Source organism: Electrona antarctica (genome assembly GCF_951216825.1).
Source record: "Electrona antarctica genome assembly, chromosome: 10".
NCBI classification, from domain to species: Eukaryota; Metazoa; Chordata; class Actinopteri; order Myctophiformes; family Myctophidae; genus Electrona; species Electrona antarctica.
The window spans coordinates 32,765,399-32,788,300 of NC_136791.1; the positions used below are offsets into that span (position 1 = coordinate 32,765,399).

The 22,902-nt window shown below is 46.0% G+C and overlaps 1 protein-coding gene across 3 annotated transcripts in view; it reads left to right on the forward strand.

Moving 5' to 3' along the window:
• lrpprc (leucine-rich pentatricopeptide repeat containing) overlaps positions 1 to 22,902 on the forward strand; it is a 90,359-nt gene that overhangs the window by 30,704 nt on the left and 36,753 nt on the right. For 2 of the 3 annotated variants that reach the window (XM_079512762.1, XM_079512764.1), the window contains exons 19-25: positions 127 to 186; positions 778 to 891; positions 1,551 to 1,681; positions 4,291 to 4,376; positions 9,360 to 9,567; positions 16,713 to 16,837; positions 19,022 to 19,128. In XM_079512762.1, coding sequence (XP_079368888.1) covers positions 127 to 186; positions 778 to 891; positions 1,551 to 1,681; positions 4,291 to 4,376; positions 9,360 to 9,567; positions 16,713 to 16,837; positions 19,022 to 19,128 — 831 coding nt within the window. The remainder of the gene's footprint in view (positions 1 to 126; positions 187 to 777; positions 892 to 1,550; positions 1,682 to 4,290; positions 4,377 to 9,359; positions 9,568 to 16,712; positions 16,838 to 19,021; positions 19,129 to 22,902) is intronic. The other variant, XM_079512763.1, reaches the window with a different exon arrangement.

Sequence of the window (22,902 nt, forward strand, 5' to 3'; positions counted from 1 at the left end):
ACCGTAATACTACTCGTACAGTAGCATGAAGTACCTCTGACAGTCCTAATGATATTATATAGCATTTCGATACTGTTCTGATATACTATCAAATATTCTTATAAGCCTCATGTGTTTTTGCATCAGGATGTGCTGTTGCTGGTGGACCCTAGTGACACAGCAGCTCTTTCCTTGCCCAGAGTCACCGTGAGTATTGGTAGTGTTTTTTGTGTATTTGATTGATTGAATACTTAATTTACAGTTTGCAGAAAAAAAAGCATAGAAAGCACAGTTCAATACAATGTCTGCTAATTTAAAACCCAAGAAAGCCTGTGGGGTCCTTCATATTCAATTCATCAGACATGTGTACAGTATACACATTGTGGGTTCTTGAACAGGGGTCATCAATTTGTCTGTACAAATGTGTCCGTGGCAAAGACTTGTCTTTGTCTGTGGCACATTTTAGACTTTATTTTACACACAATTACCATGTTCTTATTTGTATCATAATATTCAATTACTGAATATCAAGTCTGCGGGTTTTCTTCAGAATATGTATGACACAGATTTTTTTTACTATTACCATGTACCATTTGTACACTCTCAGAGTTACCCTACCTGTTGTGGTCAGTCAGGGCTCTCTCTTTGTGTGTCTCTGCCTGGTAATATTATTGTGCACTCATGTTGTATGTCCGTGGCAAAAATGGAATTTTGATAAAAATGTCCGTGACAATCAAACATGGCGATGAGTCATCATGACCTCTGTTCTTGAATGACCCGTACGTGTGTTTTGTTCAGGGTGTTGAGAGCAAGCTGTTGAATCTGGAGAAGGACCTGTTTCAGCTGAAAGAGGAGGGCAAACCTGGAGGAGCTGTTTTCAAACAACTCTTAATGTTACTCTGTTCTGAGGATGTAAGTGCTTTCTTTCTTTGAACGACCATTCTACTGTCGACACCAGGGCAGGAATTTCACGGCGGCCCTGGCCGTCGTTGCCCCTCTCTTTGGCCGTGTGCCCCTCGAAAAATTATATGCCCAGACGGCCACAGTGGCCGTTGTGCCCATGTCCCCCGACCGGTGCCCACAGCAGTTCATTTTACCGTTTTTCCTCATTACGGTAACCAATGTTCCCCAAACGTCCCGCGCAGAACAAATCTGTGTAGTTGTTGTGTTGCCATTTGCCAAGTGGTTTGATTCTTTTGCGTTACTTTGCCTTAATAACTACCCCCGCTGGTCGTCATGACACGCACGCACACACACACACTCACACACACACCCGTGCGCCGCCGCCTCCCTTCTCCGCGACACGCATACATGCACTGACAGAGTAAACGGAGGGCATTTAGCCCTCACGCTGCCTACTAGTGTAGCTAATCTATCTTTCTGGTCAGCTTGCAACTATCACTCAAAACAAAATAATGTTTTCTACCGTCGCGACCGTGTGGCGGTCCTACGTCACATGCATTAACGTTGGTCGTCCATGGTCCAGCTGATTTATTTTTGTCTAACGCCTGACATCTTTGTGATGGGTCCAGTCAATCTGACTTACTGTACTTTTGTTTTCATCCAATCAGCAACTAGAACGTGCCATGGAGCTGAAACAGGAATATGAGGACCAGCTTGACGCTGGCGCTTACGCCACCCTCATCAACACTTACTGTCGCCACGACAATGTGGAAGAGGCCATCAACCTGAAGACAGAGATGTGAGCACCCCCCCACCACACGCACGCCTACATGAATGCGCATACCCATTACTTAAGAAAATATTATCAGATCACACACAGATGTTTTGTCCAACGGCCTTCCTCAGCATGAATGATGCAATGATATGCCTGTGTATATAATAGTCCGTCAACGCTGAGTATATGAATACATTTACTGTATGAAGAGACTATCGACAATTAATATAAGAATGTTTGTGTATAGTCTATCAACATGAATGGGAATTGATATATTTACATATGTACTGTATACAGTACACATAATATACTATATCCAGTCTGTCAGCAGTCCTTCAACATTATCTGGATTAATATACTGTATGTACACAATCTTAGTGCAAGTGCAGTCTCAACAGTTATTAACAGGCATATGTCAAAGTTCAGTAAAGTACATCCTAATAGTGCGTGTGTCTACTGTCACAAACGACTGTCAAAGTCATGTTCTGGCACGACCTCATCTTCGCTGGCTCATCCTATAGGGGATGAGAGAGGTTTACTAGCACCCTACCTCCTCATCCTCCCCTCTGCAACCACATCCAGGCCCTGTACTGTAGCACCCAGCTATACCTCCTCACCCCCCCCTCTGCAACCACATCCAGGCCATGGACTGTAGCACCCAGCTATACCTCCTCACCCCCCCCCCCCCCCCCCCCCCCTGCAACCACATCCAGGCCCTGTACTGTAGCACCCAGATACCTCCTCATCCTCCCCTCTGCAACCACATCCAGGCCCTGTACTGTAGCACCCAGATACCTCCTCATCCTCCCCTCTGCAACCACATCCTGGCCCTGCACTGTAGCACCCAGCTACCTCCTCATCCTCCCCTCTGCAACCACATCCAGGCCCTGTACTGTAGCACCCAGATACCTCCTCATCCTCCCCTCTGCAACCACATCCAGGCCCTGTACTGTAGCACCCAGCTACCTCCTCATCCTCCCCTCTGCAACCACATCCAGGCCCTGTACTGTAGCACCCAGATACCTCCTCATCCCCCCCTCTGCAACCACATCCAGGCCCTGTACTGTAGCACCCAGATACCTCCTCATCCCCCCCCTCTGCAACCACATCCAGGCCCTGTACTGTAGCACCCAGATACCTCCTCATCCTCCCCTCTGCAACCACATCCAGGCCCTGTACTGTAGCACCCAGATACCTCCTCATCCCCCCCTCTGCAACCACATCCAGGCCCTGTACTGTAGCACCCAGATACCTCCTCATCCCCCCCTCTGCAACCACATCCAGGCCCTGTACTGTAGCACCCAGATACCTCCTCATCCCCCCCTCTGCAACCACATCCAGGCCCTGTACTGTAGCACCCAGATACCTCCTCATCCCCCCCTCTGCAACCACATCCAGGCTCTGTACTGTAGCACCCAGATACCTCCTCATCCGCCCCTCTGCAACCACATCCAGGCCCTGTACTGTAGCACCCAGATACCTCCTCATCCTCTCCTCTGCAACCACATCCAGGCCCTGTACTGTAGCACCCAGATACCTCCTCATCCCCCCCCTCTGCAACCACATCCAGGCCCTGTACTGTAGCACCCAGATACCTCCTCATCCTCCCCTCTGCAACCACATCCAGGCCCTGTACTGTAGCACCCAGATACCTCCTCATCCTCCCCTCTGCAACCACATCCAGGCCCTGTACTGTAGCACCCAGATACCTCCTCATCCTCCACTCTGCAACCACATCCAGGCCCTGTACTGTAGCACCCAGATACCTCCTCATCCCCCCTCTGCAACCACATCCAGGCCCTGTACTGTAGCACCCAGCTACCTCCTCATCTCCCCCTCTGCAACCACATCCAGGCCCTGTACTGTAGCACCCAGATACCTCCTCATCCCCCCCCTCTGCAACCACATCCAGGCCCTGTACTGTAGCACCCAGATACCTCCTCATCCTCCCCTCTGCAACCACATCCAGGCCCTGTATTGTAGCACCCAGCTACCTCCTCATCCCCCCCTCTGCAACCACATCCAGGCCCTGTACTGTAGCACCCAGATACCTCCTCATCCCCCCCTCTGCAACCACATCCAGGCCATGTACTGTAGCACCCAGATACCTCCTCATCCCCCCCTCTGCAACCACATGCAGGCCCTGTACTGTAGCACCCAGATGTGCGCACACACAGTGGTGTTGCGGGTGGCAGCAAGCCATTCAAGATTAACATGAGTAATATTAAGGGAGACATTAATGCACAGTCCAGCTACGCTATGTTGGCAAAAAAAAGCTGTGTAAGGAAGCCGGGCGGGGAGGGTGATAATGTGACCCTTGGGCTGTCTGCGTCAGTGGGGAGTGTTGGGCGGGAGGAGTAGGACAATTCTCTACGTCCTCCCAAAGGGGCTCCTCACTGGCGGGGGAGTCAGTAGGTTACACCAGCAGTGACAAAGTAATCTACAAGCTCAATGAATCACGATGCAACGCTATGTGAGCTTATAGATCGGCTAGTTTTTTTTCATGACACACCTCCCTGATTCTGGTTATAATGAATAAAATAAATCGCCACAGTACTTTGCGGGTTCTGGAAAGTTTCAGGTTATGGAAGATTCTGAGTGACCATTCTTTTCCTCTCCATATTTCTTTTTAGGAGTCGGAAGGATTCTTCGGTGGTGCTGGATGCGAGTAAATACCTTGCCTTGGTCAAGATTCTGGCTAAGCATGGCAGAATGGACGGTAAGAGAACACCGCCATGGGTCTGCCTATCTGACTGGTTACCCTGGATTAGTTTAGTAGTTACTAGGCTAGTAAGACCACTAGACGGTCAAATCCTCATTGTTAACTATGCATTTGTAAACCTTAAGAGTTAACTGAACACTGAAGATTTTATTACAGTATGTACCTGTTTATTTCTTGTTTTTACTCTTGACTGTAGGTCTGGCCATGAGTTTCAACTTAAAGGCCTCAAAGTTGCTTTATGAATAGACCATTTCACAATTTACCATTACTCACATAAGTGTGACTCACTCACTCACTCACTCACTCTCACAAACTCTTTCTCTCTCTCTCTCTCTCGTTCTCCATCCATCCACATTAGCAGGCAATTATAAGAATGCTACGGTGGGTTTCCCTCAGCCCATTGAAGACCAAATTACTATCAATGCTGCCGCTTGGCTTTGTGCACACAATGACAGGCTAAATGTTTCCCTTGTCGCTCCTCTCCTCACCTCACCCTTCCTCTGCTCTCACCATCTCTCTCCCCTCTCTTCTGGAAGCTTGTCACTCTTTGTTGTCCACCCTAAACCTCCCCCGCCCGATACACTCATTTGTGTCGGTGAGAAATGAGAGAGGGGAAAATTACAGGACTGTGTGTATTTTTCCGGAATTACTGAAATCCGCCCCGATGCTAATGGCAGATCATGTCCGCCAAAGTGCTTGAACATTATACACACACGCGCACACACACAATTTGCATGTGAATTCAAGCAAAAGGCATTTGGCGGAGATGACGGTTAGTATATGAGCGTGTGTGTGTGTGTGTGTGGGGGGTTGTGTTTGTATAGGCGACGCTGACGCATTCGCCATTAGCTAGAGTGTGGATATGGGGGGGACTTGTCATCCGCATTAGTACACATGGCTAGCCCTGACGTTAGCCTGCCCCCGCCCAGACGTTAGTCCGCCTCGGCTTCCACCACCATCGCTACTCCAGGCCTGCTTGAAGACCATGCTTCTTGGCATCCCTCGCGCTCTCTCTTTCTTTATTTCTCCCTCTAATGGCTTTTTTTTTCTTGCTTTGTTTTTTTCCTTCTCACACCTCTCAGTCTCCTACTTTCAACCTCCCCGCCCAGTCTCCAGGCAACTTTATCCTTTTCTACATTAGTTTCCTCTCCTGACATTTTATTTCATTGCGCCGATGGGTCAGGTTTTTGCAGCTGAGCAGGTTGCCCACTTAAGTTTAAATTGAGGGTTGACATTCACATCATTTTACATGCTTCTACTTCAAATGATCTTTCTTTCTGTCTTATCTTCCTCTGTGACCTGCTCTCAGGGGGCTCTGTTATCTGACCATACTCTTTGGTAAACAAAACTTGTCTGGTGGTGGTAGTGGGGGCTAGCTTGGCTTGCAGTCAATCTGTGGAACATTAGATGAACCAATGGGCTGCGTGATGTTTGTTTATGTGGCCTGCTCGCCCATCCGCATGTGCCTGCGTGCGTGTTCACATGCGTAATTTGCGTATGTGCTTGTGTGATAGTCGGATGAGCTGATGGACATGCATACTGGCTAAACGGAGAGGGGGGGGGGTAGCTCCATTTGCCCATATAAACTCCAAGCCAAGCCAATGCAATTGGTCCCAGTCTGACACTGGAGGGAGGTGCGGTTGGGTGGATAAAGAGAGCGAGATGTAGTTGGAGAATCCTAGTCAGCGAGAGATCCCTTGCATTTTTACTCATAACGCCAGTCCATCAAGGCTACTTTCAGGCCATGTACCCAATGCCAGCTTTTTGTCTCCACCAGGCCGAAGGCATGGGGAGAGAGTATGTTTTGCACTCCGTCCGTCCGTGTGTCCGTCCGTCCGTCCGTGTGTCCGTCCGTCCGTCCGTCCGTCTGTGAACAGCTAATCTCTGGCACCGTTGGCTTGATCGCAGCCATACTCTGCACACACATGCTCCAAAGTTTTGACATTGGCCTGTTATAGCGCCACCAGGAGGCCGCTTTGTGTAAAACAAATGTTTTGACAGTACACCTACAGATTTTGTCCAAACATTACGCAAATTGGTACACAGTCTCTCTAGAGCCATTCAACGAAACGGGTCTTTCAGATTTTTCAGACTCCATCCTGATTGGCTACGATTGGCTTCCAAAGTTCGCAGGAGTGCTCCGTTTCAAACAAAATGCTGCAAATCATGAACACATCGTGTGATTTCCGTGACATTTTGCACCCACATTCCCACTAGGCAGAGGAAGAAATGCCACTTGAATATTTTCAACTCAGCCTCATGGTGGCGCTATAACTGGCCGATTTGTGTTTTTACCTATAACTGCACCGATCTGTGTAAAACCATGTATGCACACTCCCTAGAGGCCAAGGAAAAACCTTTGCCTGGAATTTTTCACATCTGCTCTTTATAGCGCCACCAGGAGGCCGACATATGTAAAACACATTTTCTAATATTACTCCTTCAGATTTTATCCAAATTTCACGCAAATCGGTACACATGCTCTCCATAGTCATGTGATCATGTGATTTGTTTGATTTCTCATAATTATCCATCCATCCTGAGCGTCCGATTGCGGTGAAACTGTGTATGCCTATTCCCACTACTAGGCTGAGGAAGAAATGCCACTTGACAGTTTTCAAATCAGCCTCATGGTGGCGCTACAACAGGCCAAGTCGCGACACACACACACACACACACACACACACACAGAAAACCCAAATAAACATGTTTATATTACTCCTAAACATTTTTCCAAACATCACACACACTCCTATCCTCCTGGTGGAGACCTGTGCCCAGAAGGGCACTTTTTCTAGTTATGTATTTTTTCACTCTGACCTTAATCCTCCACAGTAATTAGTTCAGCTTCTTCTTACGATGGCTATTTTGCATATTCCATCAATCTGCGACTTAGTTACTTTCCTCCATGTATGCATTTATTCACATTACTCATCAGACTTTGCTGACAAATTGTCCTTGAAATGACTACTGGAATTGTGTCTATCTAGTTTAGGTTCTTGCTCCTGAAAGGAACTCCTAAAATAATTAATAATACACCTTTCCCCTTCATATACAGTAAATAAATGTAGTGGAGTACAACTACTCAAGTATAGTACAGATACTCAAAATGGGTACACAACACAAATAGTTAGTACACAACGCAAATACTGTAGCTTTGTTACTGTCCACCCAATCTGGGAAGGAAAAAGAAGGAAAAACAGCGGGCTCGGCTGTTTGTTTCTATTTGAATCTGCCTCTGGGGGCTCCACCCAATAGAATGTTTCTATTTGAATCTGCCTCTGGGGGCAGCACCCAATAGAATGTTTCTATTTGAATCTGCCTCTGGGGGCAGCACCCAATAGAATGTTTCTATTTGAATCTGCCTCTGGGGGCTCCACCCAATAGAATGTTTCTATTTGAATCTGCCTCTGGGGGCTCCACCCAATAGAATGTTTCTATTTGAATCTGCCTCTGGGGGCTCCACCCAATAGAATGTTTCTATTTGAATCTGCCTCTGGGGGCAGCACCCAATAGAATGTTTCTATTTGAATCTGCCTCTGGGGGCTCCACCCAATAGAATGTTTCTATTTGAATCTGCCTCTGGGGGCGCCACCCAATAGAATGTTTCTATTTGAATCTGCCTCTGGGGGCTCCACCCAATAGAATGTTTCTATTTGAATCTGCCTCTGGGGGCGCCACCCAATAGAATGTTTCTATTTGAATCTGCCTCTGGGGGCAGCACCCAATAGAATGTTTCTATTTGAATCTGCCTCTGGGGGCAGCACCCAATAGAATGTTTCTATTTGAATCTGCCTCTGGGGGCAGCACCCAATAGAATGTGGATAACAGGATGTTGGCCCATTTGGTCTGCCCTCAGCCCTTCTCTTCCGCTTGGGCACCTACCGGTATGTTTTCATTCACACTAACAACAATGTATATACACGTTCTGAATGCCCCCGCCGACAGATATAGTAGCGCAGCTCGGAATTGTTTTTTTTTTAAAAAGATTACTGTCCGCCATTGGCTATCCGTCTGTGTTCTCTGCATCTCTCTTCAGCCTTTCTGTTGTTGATTAGTATCTGTGGTGGAGAGCGGCGATATCGCTGTCAGCCCATTAGCTGCCATCGAAATGGAGAGTAAACACATCTTAATAACCTGGTCTTGATACGCGGCAGCTGCATTCATTCACACGTGTACACACACACACACACACACACACACACACACACACACACACACACACACACACACACACACACACACACACACACACACACACACACACACACACACACACACACCTACCACTGGCCAGATGGGCAAGAGAGCCCAGCAAAAAACCCTCCATTACCGGCCAGGCTCGACCGAACCAATCCACCCCCAGCCCGCTTGCCGGGGTCTCACAGGGGCTACGGTGGGCGCTCCTCACCGCACACCTATAATTTAATCCCCCTGAGCTCTTTCAGCACGGCCACAGCAAAAAGCCAGCCTCCATTGTAGGGGTCCGGTAATTGTAGTCTCGTTTAGAAAGCTGCAAGTAGCAATTAGTGGCAAGTTGGCATTATACGGGGCTGGATTTGCATCCCCGCTGTGCACAAAATGCTGTTTTAATATGGGTTTGTTTTCCCCACATGGAATTAGCTAAAGGGGTCTTTTATCATATTCACACACCCTGTTCTCTCCCAGGCGGACCTGCATGCCTCTCTCTGTCTCTCCCATTTCTTTGTCTCTCTCGTCCACTCTTTCTGTCCCTCGTTCTTTCACTCTCCTGAATGGGATTTTTCTGTTTCCCTTCCCTCTCTTTTCACTTTGTTTTTTCCTGTCTCTCTCTCTCTCTCTATCGCTTCCTTCCCTCCTTGTCACTATCACTTTAGTCCCCAGACAAAGATCTCGTCGTCAACGTTGCAGTTACAGTTCCCATCGTCTTTGTCTCTCTGTGTTTTAAACTTGTCTCTCTCTCCACCCCCCCCCCCCCCCCCTCTTCTTTCTCCATCACAGAGGCAGTGGACATGCTGAAGGAGATGAAAGAGAACAAGGTGATGTTGAAGGAACAAAACATCAACACACTCTTTCACGTGTTCAACACTCTGGGGGCCAAGGGTGATATCGAAGGCATCCGACGTCTCCAAGATACGGTGTTCACGCTGGGACTGACCAAGCCCACCAGCAACCTCTGCTCGCCACTCGTCACCGCTTACTTAGAGAAGTACGGCCACATTTCACACACACACGTCGCACACCTATAACACCACCCATACGCGCATATGTGCTAGAATCGTCAAACAACCGACTTTCCGCATTTCTGCGATTGATCGCGAGTTGGCCTCATATTAATTTCTTGTTAAAGTTACATGGGGGAATATACACTCTATGGAGTTAAACAAAATAAGTGTTATTTAAAGTCGCTATCACAAAGATTGCAGGTAATGTCTGTTTTGTCCGAAGAGCTCCCGGGAAGGATTTAATTTTGAATGTGTTCATTAAACAATCCCTCAATACCCCCCCCCCCATCCAGACAGCATTTCCCCTGCCTTCCTTTATGCCATTTGTTTACAAAACTATGGGAAGTCAGAAAGCCCAAAAGGATCAGCAGGTGCTTAGAGAGCCTGAAAGAGACCGAGGCAATTAATTGCACTCTGAAATGTGTGATCCATTTTTAATTAATCGCATGCGTTAAACGTAACATAAAGGCGTTAAATCACATACACACTCTTCGCTATCCATTGTGTTGTGCTCTATGAAGTTGTTAAAAGTTCCCCAAACCAAAACATGTGTGTGTGCGTGTGTGTGTGTGTGTGTGTGTGCTTGATTCACTCATCTCGCCCATGATCATTGCTGGGGTTAGATTCTGGGTCAGTAATTCAGACAGAGAGCGGATGTGGACATTTCCCCTTGTGTTCTGGTGCGTGTGTGTGTGTGTGTGTGTGTGTGTGTGTGTGTGTGCGCGCGAGTGTGTGTGTGTGTGTTCGCATCAGATGGTTGCGTTCCAGCCAGCCTTTGTTTATTTGTTGGAAGATCTGCCAGCTGCACTCCCCCCCCCCCCCCCCCCTCCCTTCCCTTCTGCCCATACAAGTATACCATGCATCGTGTGTGTTTGCACTCGCACGGTCAGAAATGGCCATCGATGCTGCCTTGCAAAAACGCCAATATGCAAATGAACTCCCGAGCATCGGCCCCTAGATCACTGGAACGGCCCCGCCCCTCCCCGTCTGTTCAGCTGTGTGTGTGTGTGTTTGTTCGTTCTATTTGTCAGTACAGCTTTTACGTAAATCAACTCATTAGCATGTTAATTATGCACAGAGCACTAATTGCTGGATTTGCCACAGCCATGTGGTGTGTCGTTGTCGTTACAGCCCCTACAAACACACATGACTCACTCACGCACACACACACACACACACACACACACACACACACACACACACACACACACACACACACACACACACACACACACACACACACACACACACACACACACACACACTTCCCCCTCCCTTGTACATGTTTTGGGAGAGAGAAGCCAAGTCCACACCTTTGCACGTGAAGCTTGCTTGTACACACACACCAGAGCACCCCTGCTGCTGTTTGTTTTGCAGCAGTCAGGTCTCTGGCACAAACAGAGCTAGCAGGTTCACTCGCTAATCGCTGCCTTGGTGAGATTAGCAGGCTAATTTACTCCTGGGTTATCAACAGCAACCACACGCACACGCGTACACACACACATTACCGACTGGTGTCAAATTAAGGGAAAAAGCAACGTAATCCGTCTCAGTGAGGTGTTGGGCCACCACCACAGCTTCAGTGGACCTTGGTATAGACTGCTGTACAATTTGTGCAAAAAGTAATATTTTGCTGTATATTTTGTTGTAAACAAGATTATAGTCTCAATAATGTCATGATCAGAGTTAACACATTACCTGCGGAACCTGACATTCCCGACCTTTTAATTGATAAAGAACTTCCCTGCGGATCACGACATTCACGACTTTTGTTTTCATTGTTTAACCCATATACTGCCTCCTGCTGGACGCAGAGCCAACCGCAGACTGCCGAGGCTATTTCAATGCTGCACACACTCCACTGACATCCTGTTTGGAGCGTCCATCTTAATGCTAAATAATTAGCGTCAATGCTAGCGAGCTAAAATGAAGCCATCCTTGCTCTAGAAAGCGCCAATGTTTCCATCTAAACCACCGGATAATCAGCAAAGACCTCCGAACATCGCGCATTTTATCCAAACCATGGAGAGCTTCGTAGATTAGGAGTTATTCAGCTTTTTAGTCGGCCTGTATAAAGGGAGGTGGACGGCAGCGCGGTTGCGCAACCCGGTCTAGGAACGCCAAAGAAGGAAAGGCCAAGCCAAAAAAATAATAAAAAAATAGAAATCAGCGATCCGGTTTGATATCAATAATAAAGCTTATCAGACGGAACATTACGCCAGAAGCATTAACCAGAACGTTCCGTCACAAGCAGTTGAACCGTTAATTTACCGTTTTTTATAACTTTCAACACTTACAGGGTTTTCCTTGGGCAGAGTGGGATAGGTGATGAGAAAATAATCGGTCACACTGGCTTGCTAAGGCTTCTGCCTATGATGCGTGATGGGCGCATCCATCTTGCTCTTGCTCTTTGTTGTTGTTTCGGATCGCTGCGGTGGTGAAACACAACCAATGGGACCATTTTCAGGCAGATTTTCATGAAATGGAGGTACGGTTGCGACTCTTCAAAGAAAAACATCGACAGGGAATGGGAGTTAAAGATTGATTTACTGTATAACGCAATCAACGTGTTAATGTATTACATAATTAATGTATTACATAGTTAATAATTGTAATACATATATTGCATCAACCTGGCCTGCAACCTGCTATGCACAATTTGGCACATCATCAGTCATCACCAATTAGATTGAGCACGCCTGTTGATGGCTACTTTAAACCCGGCATCCCTATTTTGGGCATGTCAAAATAATCAAAATTAGATGGTAGGTACTCTTTTCTGATGACACAGTTGTACAACAAGGCATATAATGGGGCTAAATTATTATCGCTAAATTATTGTGGAAACTAATAAATAATACTAATAGCTGATATTAATATTTTTAAATTGTGTCTTCAAATAAGTTGGGCCAAGACCACTGTCCCAGAGCAAGGTTTAATCGCCTCACCTTTCCTATGTATGTTCTCTTTCACCACCCGTTCATTCAGTCCGTCCTCCAACACAGCTTGGCTGACGGACGGTTGGGTAGTGGGGAAGGAGGATCGGAAAGGCTGGATGGAAGAGAAGGAAGGGAAGAGGACAAAGGCGCGTGTCACTCCCGGTGGTGGCTGTCTCATCGCCATGTCAGCACTAATGACTTAATGAACACTCCTCTGGCAGATTAGCTCCTGACAGCCCGTCATGCTCGCTGCCTGACTCCCCGATTATTCTCCGAACCCTTCCGTTCAGCATAGTGCGGCTAACATCGCTATGCTAGCCTCGCAGCTAGCCAGTTCGCCGCGCCGTTATCTCCGTTAGGAGTGATTAGCGACACCAGACACTAATGACTCTGACAAAGGGGAAAGCTGGCAGATGATGATGAGAGCGTTGTGGAGCAGATGTACAATACGTCTCAACAATACAAGTGTCCCAGACAGATGAGAATACTCCATTCACTCACACTTTCATCCCATTCTTGCAATGAGATTAATCAGGGCCCAAGACGAGAGGGAGGAGACTCGAACAAAAGAATCAGTTTGTTTGACCGCTTACAAAGGAGATCAAGTGAAAGGGTATGCAGAAGGATGGAGAGTTGAGAGAAGAGGGGAAAGTCAGGGGTCACAGAATGCAAGAGAAGAGGGAATTATGGGAGAGGGGTTATCTTGATTTATACTTAACGAAATAGCAGACCTGCAAAAGAAATGGCAGCTCAACGATCTAACACATCGTGGTGCGACGCATTGTGAGCTTCTAGATTTGCTATTTTTGGTGTACGACATGAAGCAGGCAAGAGGAGTAAGTGGGCGAGAACACTGGTAGTTGCACGGATAAATGAGTGAGGAGTTGAGTGAGAGATCCAGCACAAATCCAGTTGTGCACTTGTTGTGTAAACATCCTCAGCAGGGGGCTTTGTACGCATCTACATAGATGTGTGTTCATGTACACACGTTGATTTGACGCTGCCATTCTTTCAACCTGAAACAGCAGGCTAGTGGTGTCATGATCACACAGGCACTTGCGTTTAGACACAGTCTCCCACCCGGCGCGCGAGGACAGTGGCTTGATAACAGGTCTGCCAACGTATTTGGAACAAAAGATTGGGAGAGAGGCGAAATGAGCTTCCTTGTCTAATCCTTCACGTTTTTTTTTAATTCTCTTTCATCGTCTTTTTTCATGCCATGCAAAGGCGCTCGTTATAGCTTTCTTTTTTCAGGGCTTAATTGGCTGGAAAGTGGCTGACATGCAAAGTTGGGGACATTAACAGGCACGCATGCTGCAGTAAATGGCAACGCAAAGTGACAGTTAAATTGTACCTAGGGGAAATTATCCATCCTTCAACATCGTCGTCTTGCTTTTTTGGGGTAGTGTGTGTGTGTGTGTGTGTGTGTGTGTGTGTGTGTGTGTGTGTGTGTGTGTGTGTGTGTGTGTGTGTGTGTGTGTGTGTGTGTGTGTGTGTGTGTGTGTGTGTGTGTGTGTGTGTGTGTGTGTGTGTGTGTGTGTGTGTGTGTGTGTGTGTGTGTGTGAAGGGGGGGGGATAATTGCACCGCTAGAACCTTCTTTTTTGCCAGAAGTGACGGGAGTTCTTAAAAAGACGCCTCATTAGAAAGGAGGGATTGCAAGGAGGTGTAGAAGAAGTGCACGGACAGAGGAGGAGAGATGGACGGAACATAAGCACTCGTCTAGCACTGCCAGGCGTGTGTGTGTGCGTGTGCGCGCGCGCGTGTTTCACATAACAGTTGAGGCCTTTGTGCAATTTAGCCAAAATAAAATTCTGAAATCACATGCTCATCTCGTCCACATTACATTTTTTGGAACCAAATGCATAGCCATTTCTCTCTGATTCTCTCTTCCTCTATTGTTTCTCTCTCTCTAATTCTCTCTTCCTCTATCGTTTCTCTCTTCCTCTATCGTTTCTCTCTCTCTAATTCTCTCTTCCTCTATCGTTTCTCTCTCTCTAATTCTCTCTTCCTCTATCGTTTCTCTCTCTCTAATTCTCTCTTCCTCTATCGTTTCTCTCTCTCTAATTCTCTCTTCCTCTATCGTTTCTCTCTCTCTAATTCTCTCTTCCTCTATCGTTTCTCTCTCTCTAATTCTCTCTTCCTCTATCGTTTCTCTCTCTAATTCTCTCTTCCTCTATCGTTTCTCTCTCTCTAATTCTCTCTTCCTCTATCGTTTCTCTCTCTCTAATTCTCTCTTCCTCTATCGTTTCTCTCTCTCTAATTCTCTCTTCCTCTATCGTTTCTCTCTCTCTAATTCTCTCTTCCTCTATCGTTTCTCTCTCTCTAATTCTCTCTTCCTCTATCGTTTCTCTCTCTCTAATTCTCTCTTCCTCTATCGTTTCTCTCTCTCTAATTCTCTCTTCCTCTATCGTTTCTCTCTCTCTCTAATTCTCTCTTCCTCTATCGTTTCTCTCTCTAATTCTCTCTTCCTCTATCGTTTCTCTCTCTCTAATTCTCTCTTCCTCTATCGTTTCTCTCTCTAATTCTCTCTTCCTCTATCGTTTCTCTCTCTCTAATTCTCTCTTCCTCTATCGTTTCTCTCTCTAATTCTCTCTTCCTCTATCGTTTCTCTCTCTATCGTTTCTCTCTCTAATTCTCTCTTCCTCTATCGTTTCTCTCTCTCTAATTCTCTCTTCCTCTATCGTTTCTCTCTCTAATTCTCTCTTCCTCTATCGTTTCTCTCTCTCTAATTCTCTCTTCCTCTATCGTTTCTCCCTCTAATTCTCTATTCCTCTATCGTTTCTCTCTCTAATTCTCTCTTCCTCTATCGTTTCTCTCTCTCTCTCTGATCTCTTGTCATTCAATCAGAGTGTTGTGCAGTTGAACAGCCTCTCCACTGCCGCCGCTGAATAATGTTGTCCCTCTTCATTTCAATTAGCGGGAGGCCCTTTACCTTCCACCCCCAATCACTTCATCCGTCCATCTCTCTTTCCCTCCTCCCTCCCTCGGTACTTCTCCCCTCCTCCTGCGTTCCGGCCAAGCCAAGGTCACCCTCCCACTCCCCTTGGAAGTGTTGGTGTTTATGGGACAAGGGCAGCAGGCGTATTGCTCTCGTCCAGCAGTCTTATTTGATGAGGAGAGAAAACACTTACGATATTATATCTGAGTGACTCTCATTCTATTTCGCTCTCTCTCCATCTCTTTGTTGGTCTGCTTCCCTACTACCAGTGCCCAGTCTGCTTTCACCTCTGTGTGATTGACATGGTAATTACCCAATCAGCAGATTGATAGAGCGGGGATTCAAGTGGTCTCTCTCCATCCCAACTTTTTTCTCTCTCTCCCACCCCTAATGTTTTTCTCTCACACACACTCCATGTCTTTATTGCTCTCATCGACTCATCCTCCACCGCCCGCTCGTTGTTTGTTCATCCACGGGGCATGGAGAGGTAGGGAGAGAGAATGAGAGAAAGGAATGGATGACATGAGATGGGAATGGAGGTGGGGCTCTAATTTTGTTGCCATATTCCTGCTTAGTATAGCTTAGTGGGGGGGCTGAGGTCATTGCAGGGAATTGGGGGGGACATCACGTCACACACGGAAAAGAGGGCGAAGAGTTAAAAGGCCAAAGAGACTAGAGCAAGGGGATATGATGAGCAGAGGCAAAACATGAGGAGAGGATTGCAGAGGAGAGCAAAGGGGACCAAGCTTTTGAAACGGGAAAATAATGAAGTAGAGGAGGATAGAGGAAGAGTGGAGGTCAAGAGGGAGAGACGACAGAGGGTAGAGATCAGACGAGACATTTTGTCTATTATCTTTCTCCAACTATAAAAGCCATCCTATTAGTGTGTGTGTGTGTGTGTGTGTGTGTGTGTGTGTGTGTGTGTGTGTGTGTGTGTGTGTGTGTGTGTGTGTGTGTGTGTGTGTGTGTGTGTGTGTGTGTGTGTGTGTGTGTGTGTGTGTGTGTGTGTGTGTGTGTGTGTGTGTGTGTGATATTGAGGTTAGAGGTCTGATCTGCCACAGTAGTGCTGTCGTGATGTGAAGAACCAGTATTGTTGTGAGGTCAGAGTGCTTAGATAGGAAATCTCAAGGTCAACCATCTGTGACGTGCCGTCTATTCACTGCCCTCGCTATCCCCATACAGTGATCATTAATTGGACATATCTGACACCCAACTCACTCCCCCTCTCTCTTTTTGTGTGTGTGTGTGCAGCAACGACACACCGGGCGCTCTAGAAGCAGCCATGGACTGCCAGAAGCGCTTCAAGCAGATGCCTCGTATCCATGACATCGTCGTGGCCTTGGTGGAAAAAGGAGACACTGATCTGCTGCAGAAAGGTTTGTTTGTCTCAAATCTACTCAGCCGGTTTTGTAATACCGGTACATTTTACCCACCTCAGCTTTCTTGTCTCCTCTACACTCGTCTCGTTCTCAAATTTCCTACTATTACAATAAAGAAGCGCGCCTCATTAGCGGCCCCTAGAGGCCATGCGCAAACGTCTATTAGGTTACAATTGTACACTTTAGAGTTACAAATGCATAAATCAACACTGAAAATGTTTGCTGTGAAGAGCGCATAAGAGAGGCAGGGAGTGTGAGAGGTTAGAGGCCAGGAGGTCTCGCGCTGAAGCACGACAGACGATCGCTGTTTTGAGCGGCTCCTATCACGACGGTGGGCCCCAGCGGTGGAAAGGGTTAAGTTTGACGTGCCTCAGAGGGCGAGTGGATCTAGAGTGTGTGGGAGGTCGAGCACCTCTCCATCCCCTCCTCTCCTCCTCCCCTGCCTTCCTCCATGTCTCTCATCTTCCTCTCACTGTCCCCCTCTGCTCTCTGCCGCAGTGTCAGCCACGTAAAACAGGACATTAGTATTTATGAAGCAGTCCAAGCTGGTAAACTATTGGCTCATGCACTGAAATGAATTATTCTATTTAATTAAGCCCTCTTATGCAATGAGAGAGTGGTGGTGCCGTGCACCATAAGTTTTGAATAGTACTCGAGCATCTGTTGTTGATGTGCACGCCATTCACCCACGCTTCACATGCTCGTCCATACACCATGCCTGTGGGTTTCCTTGTAAAATGCAGACTATAAACTACCATTACATTTCTCAGTTTTAGTCCTACCCACACAGTAAAATCCTCATTGTTATTTTATCCATTTGTAACTCGGAGAATGTACAAATGTAACCAAATAAACATTTCCTTTTGGTTCCATTTTAAATGTGTATCTGATGATTACGTACGATCAATCCATTGTCACCTACTGCATGGGTTCTCAGATGTTTTTGGCCCAGGTACCCCTTGGATGGGAGAAGCTTTTCAATCATTCAGACCCATTTCATAGTCATAAATGGAAACCACTACTATTATGAATGATGTGCCAATATAGTAATTTTATTCAAATTGCTTGTGTGCAAAACCTGACAGCATGCATTTCAATTAGATACACATAATTGTAATGATACAGCATTTAAAAAAAGAGAAAATAATCTGGATTATTTTACGGACCCCCTGGCTATGCGTCCCCACATTGAGAACCGTGGGCTTACTGGACACTTTAACGGAACATGTTGAGGGAAGTAGAGATCTGTTACCGGTAACCTTTTTTTTAACCTGTAGATATGTAGTCTTGACGAGCCAAGTGGCCCATAGGTCAAGACTCTCTTTAGCGTGAGACAGCCTTCATGTACAAGTACACCCGCTGGACCAGCTCAGTGGCCTTGTGGTTGGCTCACCTAAATGTAACACACATCAATTGTATTACCTGCAGCTACATCAGTATGTGACCTACAGTATTAGAAGGTCATGTTTTATTTGTCTTATAATGGCATGGAATGGGCTTGCACACCTGCAAAGACATACGCCTCAATGGTGGGACACACTGGGACAGTCACTATTCTGCTCCGCACGCACACAGAGACAGACAGACAGACAGACAGACAGACAGACAGACAAAAGCTGGTCTTAATGATGTGATGGAGGTTACCTGCCAGCCATTGCTAACCATATATGAAGCCTTCAGGGCTAAAAACACAAGCTTGGAATAACAATAAGAAGAGTGAAGGCGATTCTATTTGTATTGGATGTTTGCTTTGACCTTGTGTGTGCACGACTGCACGCATGCGCGCGCATGTGTCTCACAGCTTCTCACCTGTTTTGAGGCTGTTTGACTGAGATAGCATTGTACAGTCAAACTGCTGAGCAGAGTGCTTTAGCAAGTTTCCTGGAGGGCTTAGACTTGTGTGTGTGTGTGTGTGTGTGTGTGTGTGTGTGCGTGTGTGCGTGTGTGCGTGCGTGCGTGCGCGCACACAAATGTGTGGGCGCGCGCACACATTTTTGTGTGTGGGGCTAAGCAGCGCTAAGCCTGCTTTGAGGTCTCGCAAATTTTGCAGACTATGACAATCAATGGGAAAATAATAGAATGTGGTGTGTGTGTGTGTCTGTCTACTCATCCATGTATTATTAGCTGTTTATTCTTAAGACCTCTCTCTCTCTCTCTCTCTCCCTCCCTCTCTCCGAGTAGCCATGGACTTTGTGACTCAGGAGCGAGGAGAGATGACCATGCTGTATGACCTCTTCTTTGCCTTCATGCATACAGCCCGCTACCGCGAGGCCCGCAAGATCATAGAGGTAGGCACGCACACACACACACACACACACACACAGACACACAGACACACAGACACACAGACACACAGACACACACAGACACAGACACAGACACACACACACACACACACACACACACACACACAGAGGGTCGGGACCCATTTGTGGGTTCACAGATCCATTTTTATGGGTCACAACAAGTAAAAATCCATTTCTACATTTCTAAAAATATCTATATTAAAAATATATTTTTTAAACAAAGCAACAAATCTAAGAAGCCATGGATGGAAGGATGGTGGATAAACGGGTGGCGGGACGAGTTTAGGGGAAACAAGGCCATTTTTATTGTCGGAAAAACATTGATCAAAAATCCCACCCCCTCTTTCTTTCACTCTTTCTCTATCTTTCTCTCATGTCCTAGGGTACTATCAAAGGAGGATTTAAACCTCTTGAGGATTGAGCAAACCCTCTTAAATATTGACATGTTGCTATCAGAGTGTTCATCCTACTCATGCTAGATAGTATGGCCGTTATCCCACTTATAGCAGAGAGACTAGGCTGTGTGCCAGCTCTATGCTATGTGAGATTAGAGCCGTCAATAGCCCTGTGGACAGATTGAAAATATGTACCCAGTGTCCTTGGTGTCAATAGAATATGTACTAGAGACTGGACAGACCAACGCTTAGCCATGTCCCACACTTTTATGTACTAGAGACTGGACAGACCAACGCTTAGCCATGTCCCACACCTTTATGTACTAGAGACTGGACAGACCAACGCTTAGCCATGTCCCACACCTTTATGTACTAGAGACTGGACAGACCAACGCTTAGCCATGTCCCACACCTTTATGTACTAGAGACTGGACAGACCAACGCTTAGCCATGTCCCACACCTTTATGTACTAGAGACTGGACAGACCAACGCTTAGCCATGTCCCACACCTTTTTGTGTACACTGGGAGTGTGGTGGACCTTAGTTTAAAGGAAAATTAAAGTGAATATAAGTGAGGGGGAAAAGCATGTTCCTGTCCCCGCAACAGATTTTAATGGCAACTAAATTTGACCATGGAAGGATTAACAACAAAAGTTATAGTACACTAAAATGGCAATATCAAAGATTGATTGTTCGATCAAACTTTGTATCATCATATTTTCCTTGCATTCAGGCCACATTTTACCTGAACTTCTGAACCAACAAATGCTTCCTGAACTGTAGGAACGAGGTGCTTCTATACACTACTAATAGAAAAAGTTCATTCAATAAAATATTACAAACTCACACATGCAACCTCTATGAAAAGTAATTACAGTTCAACTGTAAATTGCTTTGAATTTAAATGTAATGTATTTTTTTGGTACAACGTTTGCTAACTAGTAAGGGCTGTGTGTAACATTACATATAATATTAATAACAGTATTGTTATTATTCAATTAAATCGGTTATCGTATCAGGAAATATACAAATGAGCATATATTGGTATCGGGATTCGGGACTGGAAAAAGTTTCTTGTGCATCTGTACCAGAAAAACTGCTAAAGTCCACCTGGCCGCAGTGGAGGACTGAACAAGGAGAACGACGGACCATGTCATGGCGAGGTTCCTTTAAAAAAAAAAGCTCACAATGCGGAGATCTGCTATCTTCACTATTCATCGTAGGACAAAGTATAGGGATTAAGTGGTTAACCCACAAAGACAGAGGTAAACTTGACCCAGGTTAGTGAGCAATTGTGGTCATTAACTACACTTGCACAGAGGCTAGAGGAGTAGCGTCAGGGCAGTGTAACCACATTTGATACATCTACCCGTCTCACTCGCACCTTTTCCCTGCGACGGCGTCAAGTGCGCCCACAGAGTGGTGTCTCACTTTAGGCTATGTTTGGTATAATTGGCAGTGGATTAATCACAGGTAATTAAATGTAATAATTGAGAGAGGTGGCCAATTTCGCACTAAATGCCCATAGTTAGATAGATAGTGGTCTGTGTGTGTGTGTGTGTGTGTGTGTGTGTGTGTGTGTGTGTGTGTGCGCGCTACGTACTGTATGTGTGGGTGTAATGGTCAAGGTGAGGTAGTATTGCCAAAGAGTGGTATGCCATTACGTATTTTATGTGTTATGGAGAGAGGGTGTGTGTGTGTGTGTATCCACTTAGCAGGAAGGTGATTAGATGAATTAGAACATTAGAAATTGAGATGGAGAGGCAATCGCCTCTAATCTAAGCGTATAGGTGAGAAGAAGAGGTTAAGGTCTGTCCCTTTGTAATATGCCTAAGTCTATTTGACCACTTAGTGGTGCACAGTATGTGATATAGGGCTAGGAAACTTCACTGTCACAATTATTTCAAACTTTTGCCTCGATTAAGATTCATGAATGATGATAGGAAATATTACTGACATTTGCAGATCTACAAGCTCACAACACTTCGTGATGCGATGCTTTGTGAGCTTGTAGATCAGCAATTTTGTTGTACTCCACAATTGTACAATAAAGTGTAATGCAGGGTTAAATGCTTAATCAAATTTATCAATTTTGTCGATTTTATAAAAAGTCAATTATAATATATTTTTTCTTATAGGTTGAAATTAAACAAAATCCCCCCCAATCTCAATTATTCGATTAACATACGTGAGCAAGATTAAGTTGGTAGTTACTGGTACTAAATATCAGTTTCGATATATCGGTATTTTGTAACGTGAAAGATTCTGTAGAGAAAGAGAACTGCGTGCATATACCATATTAACAGATGTGAATACATTAAGCATGTACTCTCATGCATGTAGTACTCGATACTATGAATAGCGTGCCATGTACTGTATATGTAATGTATTTTCTTTATAATCTGACCTAGTTGTCCATCTCACCATTTCTGTTCTAGAAGTGTTTGTGTGTCTGTTTGGTGGTTTATCTGTAAAGGCTGTGTTTTTATGCATGTGCACCCATGTGCAGGACACGTGCACATGTGTGCGTGTTCCTTAGTCCCATGGATTTTCTTTTCTGCTCTGATAGGGAAGATTTGCCTCGAGGGGCTTATAGGCCTGTGTATGTTGGATGCAACCACACTGCAAAGCCCTGAGTGTCTGAAGGGTCCATTTTCACACTCTTGGGAGTTAAACGAACACTCTGGATTTTTGCCGTGTATAGACTTTCCAGGGCCTCTTTGAGCCTGGCAGATTTTTTTGCCAAGTAGGGGAATCAGAGGGAAAAAGACGGAGCCCAAACACCAGGCCTTATTCCCTAAGCAGATTAGACAGACCCAGAGAGAGCAACACATTTTAATTTTGTGCCTTTGGCTGGTGGGGTAAGAACATAATGCCATGGGCGGGGGTGGGTGGAAAGATGGAGGGACCCCGACGGGATAAGGTAGCTGTGTGAGAGGCAGTGACAGTGAAAGACGGGCAGAGAGAGAGCAGGAGAAGGTTTTCGGGATGAACGACAGGCAGAGAGGCGTGAGAGGAGAGGATGTCGACAGGAATGGAGGAAATGAATGATGATGTTGCCAGTCTGCCTCATGGTGTGACATGAGCACATCAAAAGAGGCTGTCGGGGATTGAGCACCCATGATCCCACAGTCCAGATTAACTTCCTTGGAGATCTCTCTCTCTCATTCTGTCTCTGAGCCAGATTACTGCAGAGATAGAGATTCTCATTTCTAATCTTATTCAGATTGTACCAAAACGGGACACCCTGGTTGCAGATTAAATCCTGATCTCTGCTATTCTCTGACAATAATCACTTTGCTCTTACTCTACTTTAATCTTACAGGGGATTCACTCTGAGACGGACTGAGTCCGTTTTGA